At 40.2% G+C, this 14,771-nt stretch overlaps 1 protein-coding gene across 9 annotated transcripts in view; it reads right to left on the bottom strand.

Moving 5' to 3' along the window:
* Positions 1-14,771, bottom strand: part of HERC3 (HECT and RLD domain containing E3 ubiquitin protein ligase 3) — a 103,067-nt gene that overhangs the window by 51,649 nt on the left and 36,647 nt on the right. For all 9 annotated transcript variants that reach the window (XR_009221010.1, XM_058547495.1, XM_058547496.1 and 6 more), the window contains 6 exons: positions 8,938-9,097; positions 4,435-4,511; positions 3,383-3,604; positions 2,314-2,405; positions 1,415-1,545; positions 669-829 (listed from right to left, as the gene is read on the bottom strand). Coding sequence is in view for 8 of the 9 variants with exons in the window: in XM_058547495.1 (XP_058403478.1) it covers positions 669-829; positions 1,415-1,545; positions 2,314-2,405; positions 3,383-3,604; positions 4,435-4,511; positions 8,938-9,097 (843 nt within the window). In the remaining variant the exon portion in view is untranslated. The remainder of the gene's footprint in view (positions 1-668; positions 830-1,414; positions 1,546-2,313; positions 2,406-3,382; positions 3,605-4,434; positions 4,512-8,937; positions 9,098-14,771) is intronic.

Below are 14,771 nucleotides of genomic sequence, written 5' to 3'. Positions count from 1 at the left end.
TTCTCTTTAATGACTCTGCAGCTCCAGTTCAGCCTCTGGATTTTATTTCAAGTCATTCATACTGAGTGACTGCCTTATTCTGATTTCCAATGAAATGGATACTGTGCTATTCAACTATTTTTTAAGAGAAAAAAATATGGCATAAAAAGAACTGTCATGCTGTAACCAAAATAGCAATAATAGCAAAGGGAAGGTAACAACACAAGCATTAGGTGCACAGGCTTTACAATGACCTGGGTTTAAATCCTGCCCCCAGAATCCCTGTGATCTCAGGCAAGTTACTCAACACCTTAGGACTCAGTTTCCTCATCTCCAACATGGGGATAACCACCAGCAGTTCTCAAGGTTGTTTTGAGTGCTTAGCATAGTATGGAACTTGGTTAAGCATTCAATAAACATTAATTTTCATGATTAGCAACAATAATTAAAACTTATACACCACCACCAAGGTCCCTGGGGCCAAAATAACATTTTCTGCTTTATTTATTCTCTAGGATCTCTACAGACTCTCATGCATAGTTAGTATGCAAATACTTGTTGACTGATGTTAAAATACCTCATATTCATTCCCTCCAAAAGACCTCAAGGTAAAAAACAGAAACATGCTCTAAAAACGATTGTTTTTATCATTTAAATTATCATTAAATTTCAATGAAAATCACTCTTACCAGCTCTGGCTGAAAGCTGGCCACTATGCGCAGCCCAGTAACCTTTCACAGGAGACGGGCATTTCACGTTACAAGTATGTCCAGTTCCTAATTGACCTCTTGCTCCACAACCAAATGCATAGATGAGTCCAGAAGAAGGCACAAAGGCTAGGGTGTGTTGTCTAGGGAAAAATAATTTAAATTAACCATAGCATAGTTTCTACTGATACAGACATAAACTCAGACTCGGACTTTTAACTGCCACATGTGAGCACAGCAATTTCTAGCGGTGCCCCCAGATATCCTTCTCCATAATTACAGGTGCCTCTTGTGCAGTGGCTGGCTCTCCATAATACTGTCCTCCTTTGACACTCGAGGTCATGGGAGGATGGCAAGACTTGGAAAGAGCTGAACGGCCTGCTGAATTGGACTATGGGATAAGAGGGAAGAAGGAGGGTGGACCAGGCAAAATTTCTAAGAAGTTCTTAGAGGCTCTCTCACTTTCCTTTCTTCATTTCTTCCCTACATTCTGCTGCTCTTTATCCCAAAAGAAGCCTAATGTCCCCATGTTGCTCTGCCTATCTAAAACCCTTCCTTGCCACACCCTGCTCAGATCTGACTCTCTCCAAACTTTCACTGTAGATGTGCACGCAGTTAAGATTTCTTAAAATGATGGCGGTTGGGTCTAACCACATTCTCCATCACTACAAAGACAAGATCCATTTCTGGGTCTTAACAGACACTAGGAAGCTCGTAGGAGCACTCACCTGCCACAAGCAATCTGAGTGACTTCACTGCCCATCAGCTCTAGAACTCTTCTTGGATTAACCTCATCATTCATGGAATCATGTCCGAGTTGCCCGCAGGAACCAGCACCAAAGGTAAACACACCTCCACTCTAACAAGGAACAAATACCACGTGACTGCACCATATCTGAGTTTGACTGCACTCCTCTAAAGACTTCTGTATACACAGTTCACATCACAATGGTCTGTACAAGGACACTACGCTCACTTGATACTTAGCCAGAATCACTTCTTTGGAATGTTCATTAAACAGAAAAATAATAAAAGAGGAACTTAAGGCTATTTAAGACTTTACGGAACAAAGCACTGCTCAAGGGAACGTGTGCCATCCGTAAATTTTGAAAATTGTTTAAAAGTACAATGATGTGTTAGGAAGCAAAACAAAAAAAGGAGAAACAGAGACAGAAATGATCATTCATATTTAAGTGCATGATCACTCACATTTAAGAAATTAAAGTCTCCACAAAATCCTTGGTAAGTAAGATATTTTTAGCAGCTGTACTTGAACAAACAATAAGGCATTTTATTAAAGTGAATCTATAATAGTATTTGTTCAACATGAAAATACATTTTCATTCTCTCTAGATGTGACTGCTTTAGAAGCAAAAGAAATAGGTTGATAATTTTACAACATTAATTACATTGCTCTTTCTTTTTTACAAATTTAAATGGCTTGTTTTAAAAGAACACAGAATGTTGCTATACATATTTTAAGGTTATTTATGTTGAACTATTTTTAAACACCATCACTACTCTCTCTAAAAAACACTATAAAAATAAGCAAGCAATGAGAATCATCCATGTCATACCCAGCACCAAAGCGCCACAGAACAAACCAGAACACTCCAGAGTCCCTTACTTTTGTGAGAACCGCTGTGTGTTCTTCTCCACAACTAATATAGACAACTTTTTGCGTTCGTAAGAGTTTCACATGGCAAGGAGACTCTCGATCTAGAATAAGAGAAATATCAGAATGTCACTACCATTTGCCTTTGAGATGAAATATACACAGCTATCTTAGTGTGAATTTGGGGTCCCCTTGGATTCGTGACTCACATATTCAGCTCCCTGCCTACACCTCCACTTGGATGTCTAACAGATAACTCATTTTTAATATGTCTAAAAGCCAACTCATGGTGTCACCACACTCCCTGACTCTGCCCACCCACTCCCTGCCACACACACACACACACACAGTTTTCCTCATTTCATAAATGGCAACCTTATCCTTCTAGCTTTTCCTCTCTTTATTTCAAATCACACACCCAACAATGAGCAAAACCAATTGGCCCCATCTTCAAAGTACATACAAAATCCAACTTTATTTCCACTACCTCCAAACTGGTCTCCCAGCTTCCCCATGGACCCACTACAGCCCAAGTCAAATTGGATCACTGTTTTCCTCAAAACCCTCAGTGTCTTCCCCTCTCACCAAGAGAAGAAGCCAAAATCCTTACCGTGCTCCACCGGGCCCTACATAAATGAGTCTACATCACCCCCCTCTTCCCCTGGCTCACTCCACTCCTGAGCACACCCCGTATCTTCCTGCATCAGAGCCTCTGTTCATCCTGTTCTCTTTGACTGGAACATTCTTCGCCCAGATACCTACACATCTCATTTCCTACCTGACTTCCTACAGGGCTCTGCTCAGACATCATCTGATCAGAGATGCCCTCCCTGACCACCTTATGTAAAACAGGAAACTTTCCCCTCAAACTCTCTGACACACCATATATTTACTGGTTTGTTGTTTTGCTTCCACCCAATAGCATGCAATCTCCACTAAGCCAGGGTGTTGTCTGTTTCGTTCGCTGCTGTACCCTTAGTACCTAACACGGGTCCAGCACATAGTAGACCCTCAAGAAGCATGTGTTAAACAAATGAATGTGCTTTTGAACCCAGGAGGTACATATGAAGAGTTTACCTACCTTCTTCATCACTGAGCCCGAGCTGCCCTGCGTTATTCATGCCCCAGCCAAAAACGGCTCCTGAGAGAGACAGGGCAAAGCTGTGGGCCCCTCCTGCAGCCACCTGAGCCAGAGGGATGCCCTCCAGAGACCTCACCCTCTGCGGGCTGGCTTGGGAGGGGAACTCCTTCCCCAGGCCCAGCTGTCCATGGCTGTTCTTTCCCCATGTGAAGAACTGACCATCTGAAATAAGAACAGGATAAGGTGTATTTCCAGAAATGATACAAGTTCCATCCACAAAAATAATGTCATTAGAACAATATGGTTGTCCAGTAGGGTCATTTGTTAGTTGACCCCCTACAGGCACCAAGAGCAAGGGAACAGAGACACTTCATGTTGTAAGACGGCGATAACCAAAACTCCCACTTGTCCTGACAACAGAGAGAGAAGCTGAGTCTTATTACCCTCCAAAGGCTATTAACATTTATACAAAGTTAAATGTTTAAGTCAATTCAGTTTTGAAGGAGAGTTACCAGGCTTAGATCCACTAAGCAAGTTGAATTAGTTCTGACCACGAGACCCAGGACTTCACAAGGTCCAGCTATGACCTGGATTACACCACAGAGCATCGAGCACAACTTGCTGGTGCAGACTTCCCCTCAAATTTATTCTAACATAGGATACAGCATTATTTGCTGGCTTAGGTTTCTCTAACTCGTTTTTTTTTTCATTTATTTGGGAGCTTGATAGTGGAATGTAGCTTAAATAGTAGGCTGTAGCTGAAAAAAACCAACCTTATGTATGCTCAAGAACAGTTAAGTACAGTCCTGCCTCCTGCTCCTCTTCCCCTGAGAGAGCTGGGGCCACAATGATAACCGCCTTCTTCATCATCCACACCCTGACAAAGTATGAGCTACACAAAGGCTGCCCGAGAACTGCCACTGTCCCACAGGAATGCACAGATCCTAACCAGTCAGTCAAAAGTTTCCAGTTAAATAATATCACACAAATAGGCAAAGAGAAATGGTTTCAAAATTAACATAACATTAGCATATATTTTAATGTTATATTACCAGCTGCAAGAGCCAGGCAATGCCAGTTGCCACAGGAAACTTGTAATATTGTCTGCTGGTTCAGCTTCTGTATTAACCTGAAACAGAAAAGGCTTTCTTCTTAAGAAGGGCATTCACAAACAACGATCAGACACATTCCCAACTAAATCAAACAATTGTAATAAATAACATCATCTTTCCTAAAAGAGTTTTAAAAATAAAATATATAATCTAACATGACATAATTCTATTACGTCTTTCACCTTAACTTCCTGCCTCCTACATAGTTACTGTTTAAAAAAAAAAAAAAAACTCTTCTGCACTTAAACCCATTACCACAACCCTCTGTTAATTCTCACTTGTGAGCTGCAATTCAGGGACAAATGGAGTAAGCTACAGAAGAGACATCCTAAGAATATGGCTGGTGTCTAAATGGCTTTCAAAATGAGAGCAATGCCATGATCCAGCAATTCCACATCTGAGTATAGATCCAAAGGAATTGAAGGCAGGGTCTCAAAGAGATATTTGTACACTCACGTTCAGAGCAGCCTTATTCACAATGGCCAAAAGGTAAACAACCCAAGTCCATCAACAGATGAATGGATAAACAAAATGTGGCATACACATACAATGGAATATTAATCAGCCTTAAAAATAAAAGAAATTCTGACACATGCTACAACATGGATGAAACTTGAGGACATTATGCTAAGTAAAATAATCCAGTCCCCAAAAGACAAATATTGTATGATTCCACTTATATGAGGTACCTAGTGTAGTCAAAGTCATAGAAACAGAAAGCAAAATGGTGGTTGCCAGGGGCTGGGGAGAGGAGAAATGGGGAGTTGTTGTTTAGTGGGTATAGAGTTTAATTTTTGAAAGATAAAAAAGTTCTGAGGATTGGTTACAGAACAATATGAACATACTTAACACTAAAGAACTGTACACTTAAAAATGGTTAAGATGGTGAATTTTATGTTATGTGTATTTTACCACAATTTTAAAAAATAAGGGCAATACCTCCGAAACCCTAATTCCCAGGACGGTAAAGAGGAAGATCATATGATTACTTTTCAAATCCCGCTCCTCTGCTTGCTCCCGTGAAAGACAGAGATAAGAACAGTACCTATTTCACAGGGTTGTGGTGAGAATTAAATGACAGAATCCATGTAAAGTGCCTGGCACTGCCCAACAGAGGTGGGCAGCCTGGGAATACCTCCTGCTCTTTGAATAGTTCCCAAGTTGCCATGTTCCTCTTCATTACATGTATGCCATGGGAACAAAGGAGTGAGACGGACTCGCCCTCAGGAGAGGGGTATCTTAGGAGATAGATGGGGCAGGGAGGGGGGTTTATTTAGAGGAATCGGTAGATTTTGCTTTTGTTAATGTTTTATTTTCTCAGATATAAAAAAGTTAAAATGTAGTTCACATATGCATTTAGCACCAAACAGCACCCACCTATTTCTTATTGAGATAACTGTAGATTCACAGGCAGTTATAAGAAATAACACAGAAGATCCCTTGTACACTTGTCTAGTTCCCCCCAATGGTGACATTTTGCAAAACTTTAGTATAATATCATAACCAGGATACTGACATTAATACAATCTATCTTATTCATATTTCCCCAGTTTTCTTAGTACTCATTTCCATGTGTGTGTTAAGTATATGTGTGTAGGTTCACATATCGACCACCACAGTCAGGATACTGAACGGTCCCAACACCAGGAGAGGTCCTCGTGGTGTGCTTTTATAACCACTCCTCCCCTCCGCTGTCCCTCGCCCCTAGCAACCACTCATCTATCCTCCATCTCTAAAACTGTCATTTCAAGAAGGTTATATAAATGAAATCATACAGTAGGTAACCTTTTGGGATTGGTTTTTTTTCACTCAGAATAATTCCCTGGACATTCATCCAAGCTGTTGCACATATCAATAGTTTGTAGAAGCCCACTAGTTTTTAAAATTGGAAAATGCATTACTGCCTAGGGGACCAATGTTCCAGAAATGTTATGCAGGAACAGCCCTTTTTCCTGGCCAGTGTCCACTCAAGTTCTGCACAATTCTCCCTTTATGGGTCAACATTACTCTTGTCACAGCCTTCACAATCACAGTTACAGAAAGAAGTAGGTCGAAAGGAGAAAGATAAACAATAGGGAAATGACACTCTTGAGGCGGAGAGGAGGGGTATTATACAGTGCAAGTATATACTGTGTTTCACCTACTCATCTCATTCTATCCTCTCAATAACTTTGTAAGGCACACAATATATAATTACATTTTTAAGTTAGGAAACCGAGGCTTAGAGAAGTTAAACAATTTGCCCAAGGTCACTTACCTAATAAGTAATAGAGCCAGTATTAGAATTTGAGGCTGTTAGACTTCAAAGCTATGTTACTTTCCACAACACTAAGGCATGAATTAATGAATTTATTTCAATTAAGTTGTAATATAAAATTATACACAAACAAAAGCCTTGGAAGTCATCCATAATTTAGATGTGACTAATGAAAATTAAATTGCTACTATAACACAGATTATTCATTTTTAGAAATGAAATACCACTAAAAATCTTAACTTGAGTCTTTGGTCATCAACAAATGAAATACTCTTGTCATTAATGTTATAAATCTTTCCCCTAATATTACACACAATTTCATTAAAATTATAGCTCCCCTTTTTTCTTACTACCACTCTCCCTCTTCCTCCAAAATTAAATTAATTTTTGGAAGAAATGAATCCAAGACATTACCTGTTCTAAATCAGGAAGCGAATCAAATCACTCTTGCCTCCATGTTCCTCTTTTCCTTAAAACAGCTTTTGATTAAAGAGACAAAAATCTAAGAAGGGCAAAAAGGAAGAAGAAGAAGAATATACTGTCCTTTAAAGAGGACAGTAATTGGGCAGCAGAGGAGAGGCCATTTGTTAAACAGACTCGTACTGAGCAATGTATGTGCTGGGCACCCTCAGCTATGGTGATGCTAAAATGAATAATGCAGGTTTCCTGCCATCAAGAGCTCCCAGTGTTGCACTAAAAATAGTCATTAAATCAACAGTTACAAAGAATGTGACAAGTACCACAAAAGGGGTATGCTGTACGTTTGTAGTATAAAGGAACAGGAATTAAATGAAGGAAATAAACCGGCGGCCTCTTTGGTCATTAAGAACCCTCAACAAACTGAGACACCACCTCCAAAAAGTCCACCTGCAAGTAACCGCAGTATGTTGGATGTTTTCTAGTGGTGAAGCAGCATTAAGTAAAAACTTAAGAGACTCAAAAGCATTGAATTAGTCTTTTTGTGTTAAAGAATTTATGTACATTTGGTATTTTAGCTGTTCACAATGCTTAAGGTAATTTGGCCTATTATCAGAGTAACAGGTCAGCCTTATGATTCTAGTTTAAAGTGCTTAATTGAGTAATTGATTTAGACTTGCAATTTTAAGTTAAAGCTTAATAAGTCCATCATGTAAAAAGATGCTTTTTTTATTCAAACATTTATTAAGTTCCAGGCACTCTGCTAGCAACTAGGCTACTAGAATAAATAAAAGTACACGGGCCGGCACAGTGGCGCAAGCGGTTAACTGCACGCTCTCCACCGTGGCAGCCCGGGGTTCACCAGTTTGGATCCCGGACACGCACCGATGCACCACTTGGCAAGCCATGCTATGGTGGCGTCCCATATAAAGTGGAGGAAGATGGGCACGGATGTTAGCCCAGGGCTGGTCTTCCTCAGCAGAAAAGAGGAGGATTGGCAGATGTTAGCACAGGCCTGATCTTCCTCACAAAAAATAAAATAAAATAAAAGTACAGTTCCCAACCAATTCACATTTTTTTTCTTTTGTGAGGAAGATTAACCCTAAGCTAACATCCGTTGCCAATCTTCCTTTTTTTTTTTTTTGCTGAGGAAGGTCGGCGCTGGGCTAACATCCGCGCCCATCTTCCTCTACTTTATACGGGACGCTGCCACAGCATGGTTTGATGAGCAGTGCATCTGTGCACACCCCGGATCTGAACCTGCGAACCCCGGGCTGCCAAAACGGAACACGCGAACTTAACTGCTAACGCCACCAGGCCGGCCCCCCAACTCACATTTTTTTTTTTTTTTAAAGATTCCCCCCCCACCGCCCCAAAGCCCCAGTAGATAGTTGTATGTCACAGCTGCATATCCTTCTAGTTGCTGTATGTGGGACTCGGCCTCAGGATGGACGGAGAAGTGGTGCCTCCGTGCGCGCCCGGGATCCGAACCCGGGCCACCAGCATCGGAGCACACGCACTTAACCACCAAGCCACGGGGCCGGCCCTAACTCACATTTTTTAATTGGAGATAGACACACTTCTATAAATAATTACAATTTTTGTGACAAGCACTCTAACAGTTTAGGGCACAGCAGTGGCACAAAGGAAACAGCAATTAAATGAAGAAAGCAGAACCAAAAACAAAGAGTCTAACAAAGCAACAACAGGAAATAAATTTACAACAACTGACATTTGAGAACCCAGCCTTCTGTCTGTGACATTCTTACCTGGGCACTGCCACGGAATCCTCAGTAGTCATGAGTCCTAGCTGACCATCACTCCCCGCACCCCAAGAAAACAGCTGGCCCCGGTCGCTGAGGGCCAGACTGTGGGACTCGCCACACGCCACATGGACAATGTGCTGATCTGCCAAGGCTCCAATTTGCTCTGAAAGAGACCAAACCAGAGGAGGAAAATGTATATCCAGAGACAGGAATTACACAGAATTATCTTCCTAGGCAGTTTTATTTTTTGAAGAAAACCACTAAATCTGTGTATTTATAGAGACTATAAGTTTTATGTCTCTCAAAGCTATCAGTTTAGATCCTAGCTACACTGGGTAACACACACACCTGTAGCAGCACACAAATCCCAGATGTTCCCTCACGTGCCTGCTGCTTCTCTCCAGGCAGAAGCGAGAAGGTTTAATATTTGGAGATATTGAACCAGAGAAGCCCAAATGTGAGTGGGAATGAGGCATATTACTAAAAGCAGTGGGACTGAGTAAGTCTGCCTCGGAAATGAGACCCCTCCCCAAAACCTCCCACTCCCACATCCAAAAAACACCTTCTCCCCTCAGTTCCAGAACACAGCCTCACAGACATCTAGACAGGAGACAGGAGGATTTCTCTGAGAAAACTGGCCCAAAAGAAAAGACCCACAGATACTGACATTTGTGACTCTCCCATTGAAATGCCCGGCTTCCCGCTGGTTAACAAGCCTTGCCCACACACAGCTCCACTCAGGTCCTAGTACCTCACTCTTCCATAGAAAAGGCTGGTCAGGGATCATCACATATGAGAGGAGAAGTTTAACATGAAAGACAAAGAGCAAAATAAACAGAAGAAAATAAACTATGAAGAAACAGATCGTGCAGGGATCTATGTGGTTTCACACTGAAAAGACCTATCATCAATTACACTTCAACAAAAAAAAAGAAAAAAAGGACCTATCAAGGGCTCACAATAATGGCTGATAAAAGACCCACTTCAGGAGCACTTCATCCTGAAACTTCAAAACACCAAAAAAGATTCTAAAAGTTTCAAAAGGAAAACAGTTTGTATACAATAGAACGGGGATCACAACAGCATCAGACTTCTCAGAAGCAATGCTGTAAACTAGAAGACGACAGAGCAATGCCTTCACAACTCTGAGGGAAAACGACTTCCAACCAAGAATTCTATACCTAGTCAACTAGGAATCAGATGTGAGGAAAGGGGAAAAAAGAACAACTTTCAAGCATTTAAGGCTCTCAAAATATTTTACCTCCCATACTGCCTTTCTCAGGAAGTTACCATAAGATCATGCCTCCAAAACAAGGGAAGATTCAGCACCCAGGAAATGGGACTCTTCCATAGGAAGAAGTGAAGAATATTTCCAAGACAGCTATGCAGCAGGCCTATGAAGCAAAGTGGGAGGGATATCTCCAAGGTGAAAAATGAAATACAATCTGATGAGCTTTATATTATTATGAGTTTTACAGTTCTCTTGGAGAATATAGAGGTTACTATGCAAAAGAAAAAAATGAAATAACTCCAGGAAACACTATATGTTTTACAGGAAATAAAAGCCATGGTACATAAAATAATAATAACCAAATAAACATACATTTACATAGTTAAAAATCTAATTGTCAAACTCGATTTTAAAAAATCAACTATTTGGTAAAGGATGAGCGTCTAGGGGTGAGGAAGAGGAAAGGATGGGTGGATAATATAAAAGAATGCTAATCTTCCCCAGTGGGAACTCTCTAGATTATATACAATATTGAAAAAAAATCAAGAAATAGTATTATAAGTATGTTATTTAGAAATATAAAGGTAAATACCAAAAGAAAGAGCTAAGAGAGTTGAAAGTGACAGCTTCTGTGAGTGAAACTCAAGGGTGCGGACAGGTCAGGCAGGGAACCGCTATTTGACCTAAACATAGTTCGTGTAAATATATTATTTGGAAACAAAAATTCTTTTTTAAAATTAAGCAGCTGAAAATATGCTCATGTCAGAGAAATCTCCTGAAAGATGCTGTAACTCCTGTTGTTCTCATTGCCCATCTCCTTTAACCTCTATTCACTATTCAGCCCTACCTCCCAAATCAGCCTTGCCCCACACACTAAGAACATCCTATCTTTGGAAAAATGTACAACTCCTACCAAAGTAGCTCAGGTGATTCAGACACTACTCCTCTGACCAAATTTCCACCTTGTAGCACAGTTCCAGGACTTGGGCAGCCTATATGTTCTCCCAGGCCTGGGTACCTGCCTGATCCCTCAGCCATAACTGAGGCCTGCCCCCCAATCCCTGACCTATGCCTACCATTAGCCTTTCCCAGCTGGATGTTAGCATACGGCCTAACATGACACCAAAAGTTTCTCCACTGTCGGACAGGACACTCTCCACCTAATCTGCCGCCTATTTCCTGGCCTCAAAATCTGTCAACAGCATCTCTCTTGATCTCGTTTCCCACAGCTGAGTAGCCTCAAAAGGACATGTCTAGATTCCAAGTACCATTTACTCCCAGTCAGGTAAGCCCTAAGCAAACCAAATACTGTTCCCTCACATAGCAGCCACCAAAAGAGACATCAAACTATTGTCACCACAACAACAAAACTTGCAGCCCCAAAGGCAGGGGTACTGTTCAGTAATGCAAAGACTTGTGGAGAATTAACCCACTGGTTGAACCAAATCCAACTTATTTTATTTCTTCTAGCCAGAAAACTGAACTCATCTGATTCACACTGGGGATCTGTTAGAGTGAAATTATAACCACTCTTCTAGAATCTACTCCCTAGGTCAGGCCAATGAGCCACTGAATGCTTTATTCAAACCTCACTGAAAACACCCCTGCCCCACTTGGGAACATTCAGGCTGTGGTGCACGTTTCCACATGCAGTCTCTTCTGATTCATTCTGTCAAGACTACACGCTATATTTTTCAGATCATGACAGAACCTCAACCCACGCGTTAAAATAATTAAACACACTGAAGAAATATTTGGCATTTTTTGAGGATAAAAGTATATTTTCTCTCATAGCAACACTTTAAAGTCTTTAGAAGTCTTTAGCAATGTTATCAACTCTGAATGAGCCAAGGTAACAGGGCAGAACAGTGGCAAACGTGGAATGCTGCTTCGAGCAAGGCAGCAGTTCAGCGGACTTATATTATTAGGATTACTTCTACTTGGCTTTTGAGCCCATCATAATTTTTTATGTATTTTCAAGTTAACAGTAAAGTGGGCATTAAACCATCAAAGGGTGGTAATAGAGAAGGTAGATATGAGCCTAGCGGGTAGACGGATGATGCTGATACTTACTTCATCCTTGAAACAGCCCTGTGAGGCAAGGGTTCTACAATAAGGCCCAGATCAGAAAAAGTTATGTGATTTGGCCAAGGTTCACAATGAATGAGTGGTGCGGCCAGGACTGGAGCCCAGGACTGTCTGACTTCAAAGCCCATTTTTTAATCCACAGCTAAATGTCTTCCTTCATGGAAAAGGACGAGGCAGCTTTTAAATTGGTAAAAGCAAGTATGAACTAACTACTTTAGTTAAATCTAGTTATGGATAATGGGCAATTGACTCTTACTGTCTGTTCAAATGAGAAATATATCCAATAGTTTGCAGTTAACAATAAGAGCAGTTGGATGGAAAGTATACAGAATGTACAAAATTACTGATCAATATTTGGTACTACATTTTTAACAATAAAACTATAGTAAAATAAATTAAATGTCAGTGATTGGTATGCCAAAAGGGATTCAACTTTCATCACTTAGATGTCTTCTTTGCGAATTTCTCCAAATTGTCTACTCTAAGATTAGAGTTTTCTTTAATACTAGACAACAAAAGACAGAGCACACTGTGGGAAACCCAGCGCTTCACCCTGCTGTTCTGTGGATTCTAAGTCCTCAGGTGCACCCCAACCCTGACTTCAGTTTCCCACAGAACTCTCAACCCGAGTTCACATCTCGCTTCCTGCTGCTACCCTCTGCTCTCTCCTGGCATTTTTTCTCCAAAGTTACTGTCAACCCAGTCTGAGGGGTGCAGCAGATTTTTACTGAAGGTTTGGGGTGATGGAAATAAACTTTACCTCAACAAACCAATCAAAACAGAATATAACCCAAGGTCCCCTGCAGTTCCCAACAAAGAGAATTTCCTAGCGCACATCATTCCTCCTGGGGGCCCCTGGCCTCCCACAACATGACGAGGCGCTCTCTCCCTCAGTTTCTTTGGTTCTGCGTCTGAAAGGTCCTGTTCCTAACATATTCCAACTATTTTCATAATTATTTTCATCTAAACAGTTTGAAGGACCTGGGCTACACCTAGTGGGGTCTCAACTCCATAACACAACTCACAATTTAAAGTGACCACCCCCTCCCATAAGTGAGTTATCTCCACAGAAGGAATTCTACCTTGTTCCTGAGCCAAAGTGCTCAAACCAGAGTCAGTTTTCCTAATTTTTAATTATCATACAGTAAAACCGACTTTTCTTTAGTGTACAATTCTATGAATTTAAGCACATGCAACCACTGCCACTATCAAGATACAGAACAGTTCCATCACCCCAAAAAAGTCCCTTGTGCTATTCCTTAATTATAGTCTCTCCTCATCCCTAACTCTGGAGATCACGATCTGTTTTCTATCCCTACAGTTTCATATTTTCACTACTGTCACGTAAATGCAATCATATAGCATCTAACCTTTTAAGACTGGATTCTTTCACTCAATATAATGCCTCTGAGATGCATCCAAGTTGCTGCATGTATCAATAGTTTGTTCCTTTTTATTAGTGAGTAGTATTCCATTGTATTACGGATGTAGCACAAAGCATCGTTTCCAGTTTTTAGTGATTATAAATAGAGATGCAATAAATATTCCTGTACAGGTTCTTGTGTGAGAATAAGTTTTCCTTTCTCTGGAGTAAATACCCAGGAGTGAGTATTTTAACCTTTCTATATTATTATTTCTGAACTCAGTTTCTTATACACAGCATATGGTGGGGTTATTTTTTAAAATTTAATATGATAATATCTGTATTTTGATTGTTTCTTTGACTACCTTTAATATAATTATTGATATGTTCAGATTTTTTACCTACCTTTTTATTATTTGTTTTCTGTTTGTTCCCTCTATTTTTTATTGCTCTTTTTCCTCATTCCTGACTTCTTTTGCATTATTTAAACATTTTCTAGTATTCCTTTTTAATGTGTATTTTTTACTATATCTTTTTGTATACTTACTTAAGTGATAGCTATAGGGATTATAATATAAATATTTATCTTTTCAGAGTCTACATAGAATCAAAACTTTACCATTTCAAGTGGAATGTAGAAAGCTTACCATCATACAGATGCCTTTACCCCTCCCCTTTAAGTTACAGTAGTCTTAAACATTACATCTGCATATATTGAAAACTCCATCACAATTTTATACTTTTTGCTTTCAGTCATCAAATATATTTTCAAGAACTCAAGAAGAGAATAATCTATTATATTTACCCAGATATCTACTATTTTGTTGCTCTCCCTTCATTTCTGATGTTCCAATATTCCTTCTGGTATCACTTCCCTTCTGTCTAAAGAACTTCCAAAGGACTCTCCTCCATCTGAGAACACCTCTGTTTCACCTTCACTTACGAAGGCTACTTTTGCTGGATACGGAATCCTGGGTTGATTTCTTTTCTTTCAGCACTTTAAAAATGCCGTGCCACTTATGGCCTCCATAGTTTCGGGGGTGAAATCCACAGTTATTTGAATCATTATTTCCCCTATAGGTAATATGCTGTTTTTCTTTGGCTGCTTCCAAGCATTTTCTTTGTCTTTAGTTTTCAGAAGTTTGATTGTGATCC

Source organism: Diceros bicornis, chromosome 8 (genome assembly GCF_020826845.1).
Source record: "Diceros bicornis minor isolate mBicDic1 chromosome 8, mDicBic1.mat.cur, whole genome shotgun sequence".
Classification (NCBI taxonomy): Eukaryota; Metazoa; Chordata; class Mammalia; order Perissodactyla; family Rhinocerotidae; genus Diceros; species Diceros bicornis.
Note: the sequence above shows the minus strand (reverse complement) of the source record. Positions and strands in the feature narration are given on the sequence as shown.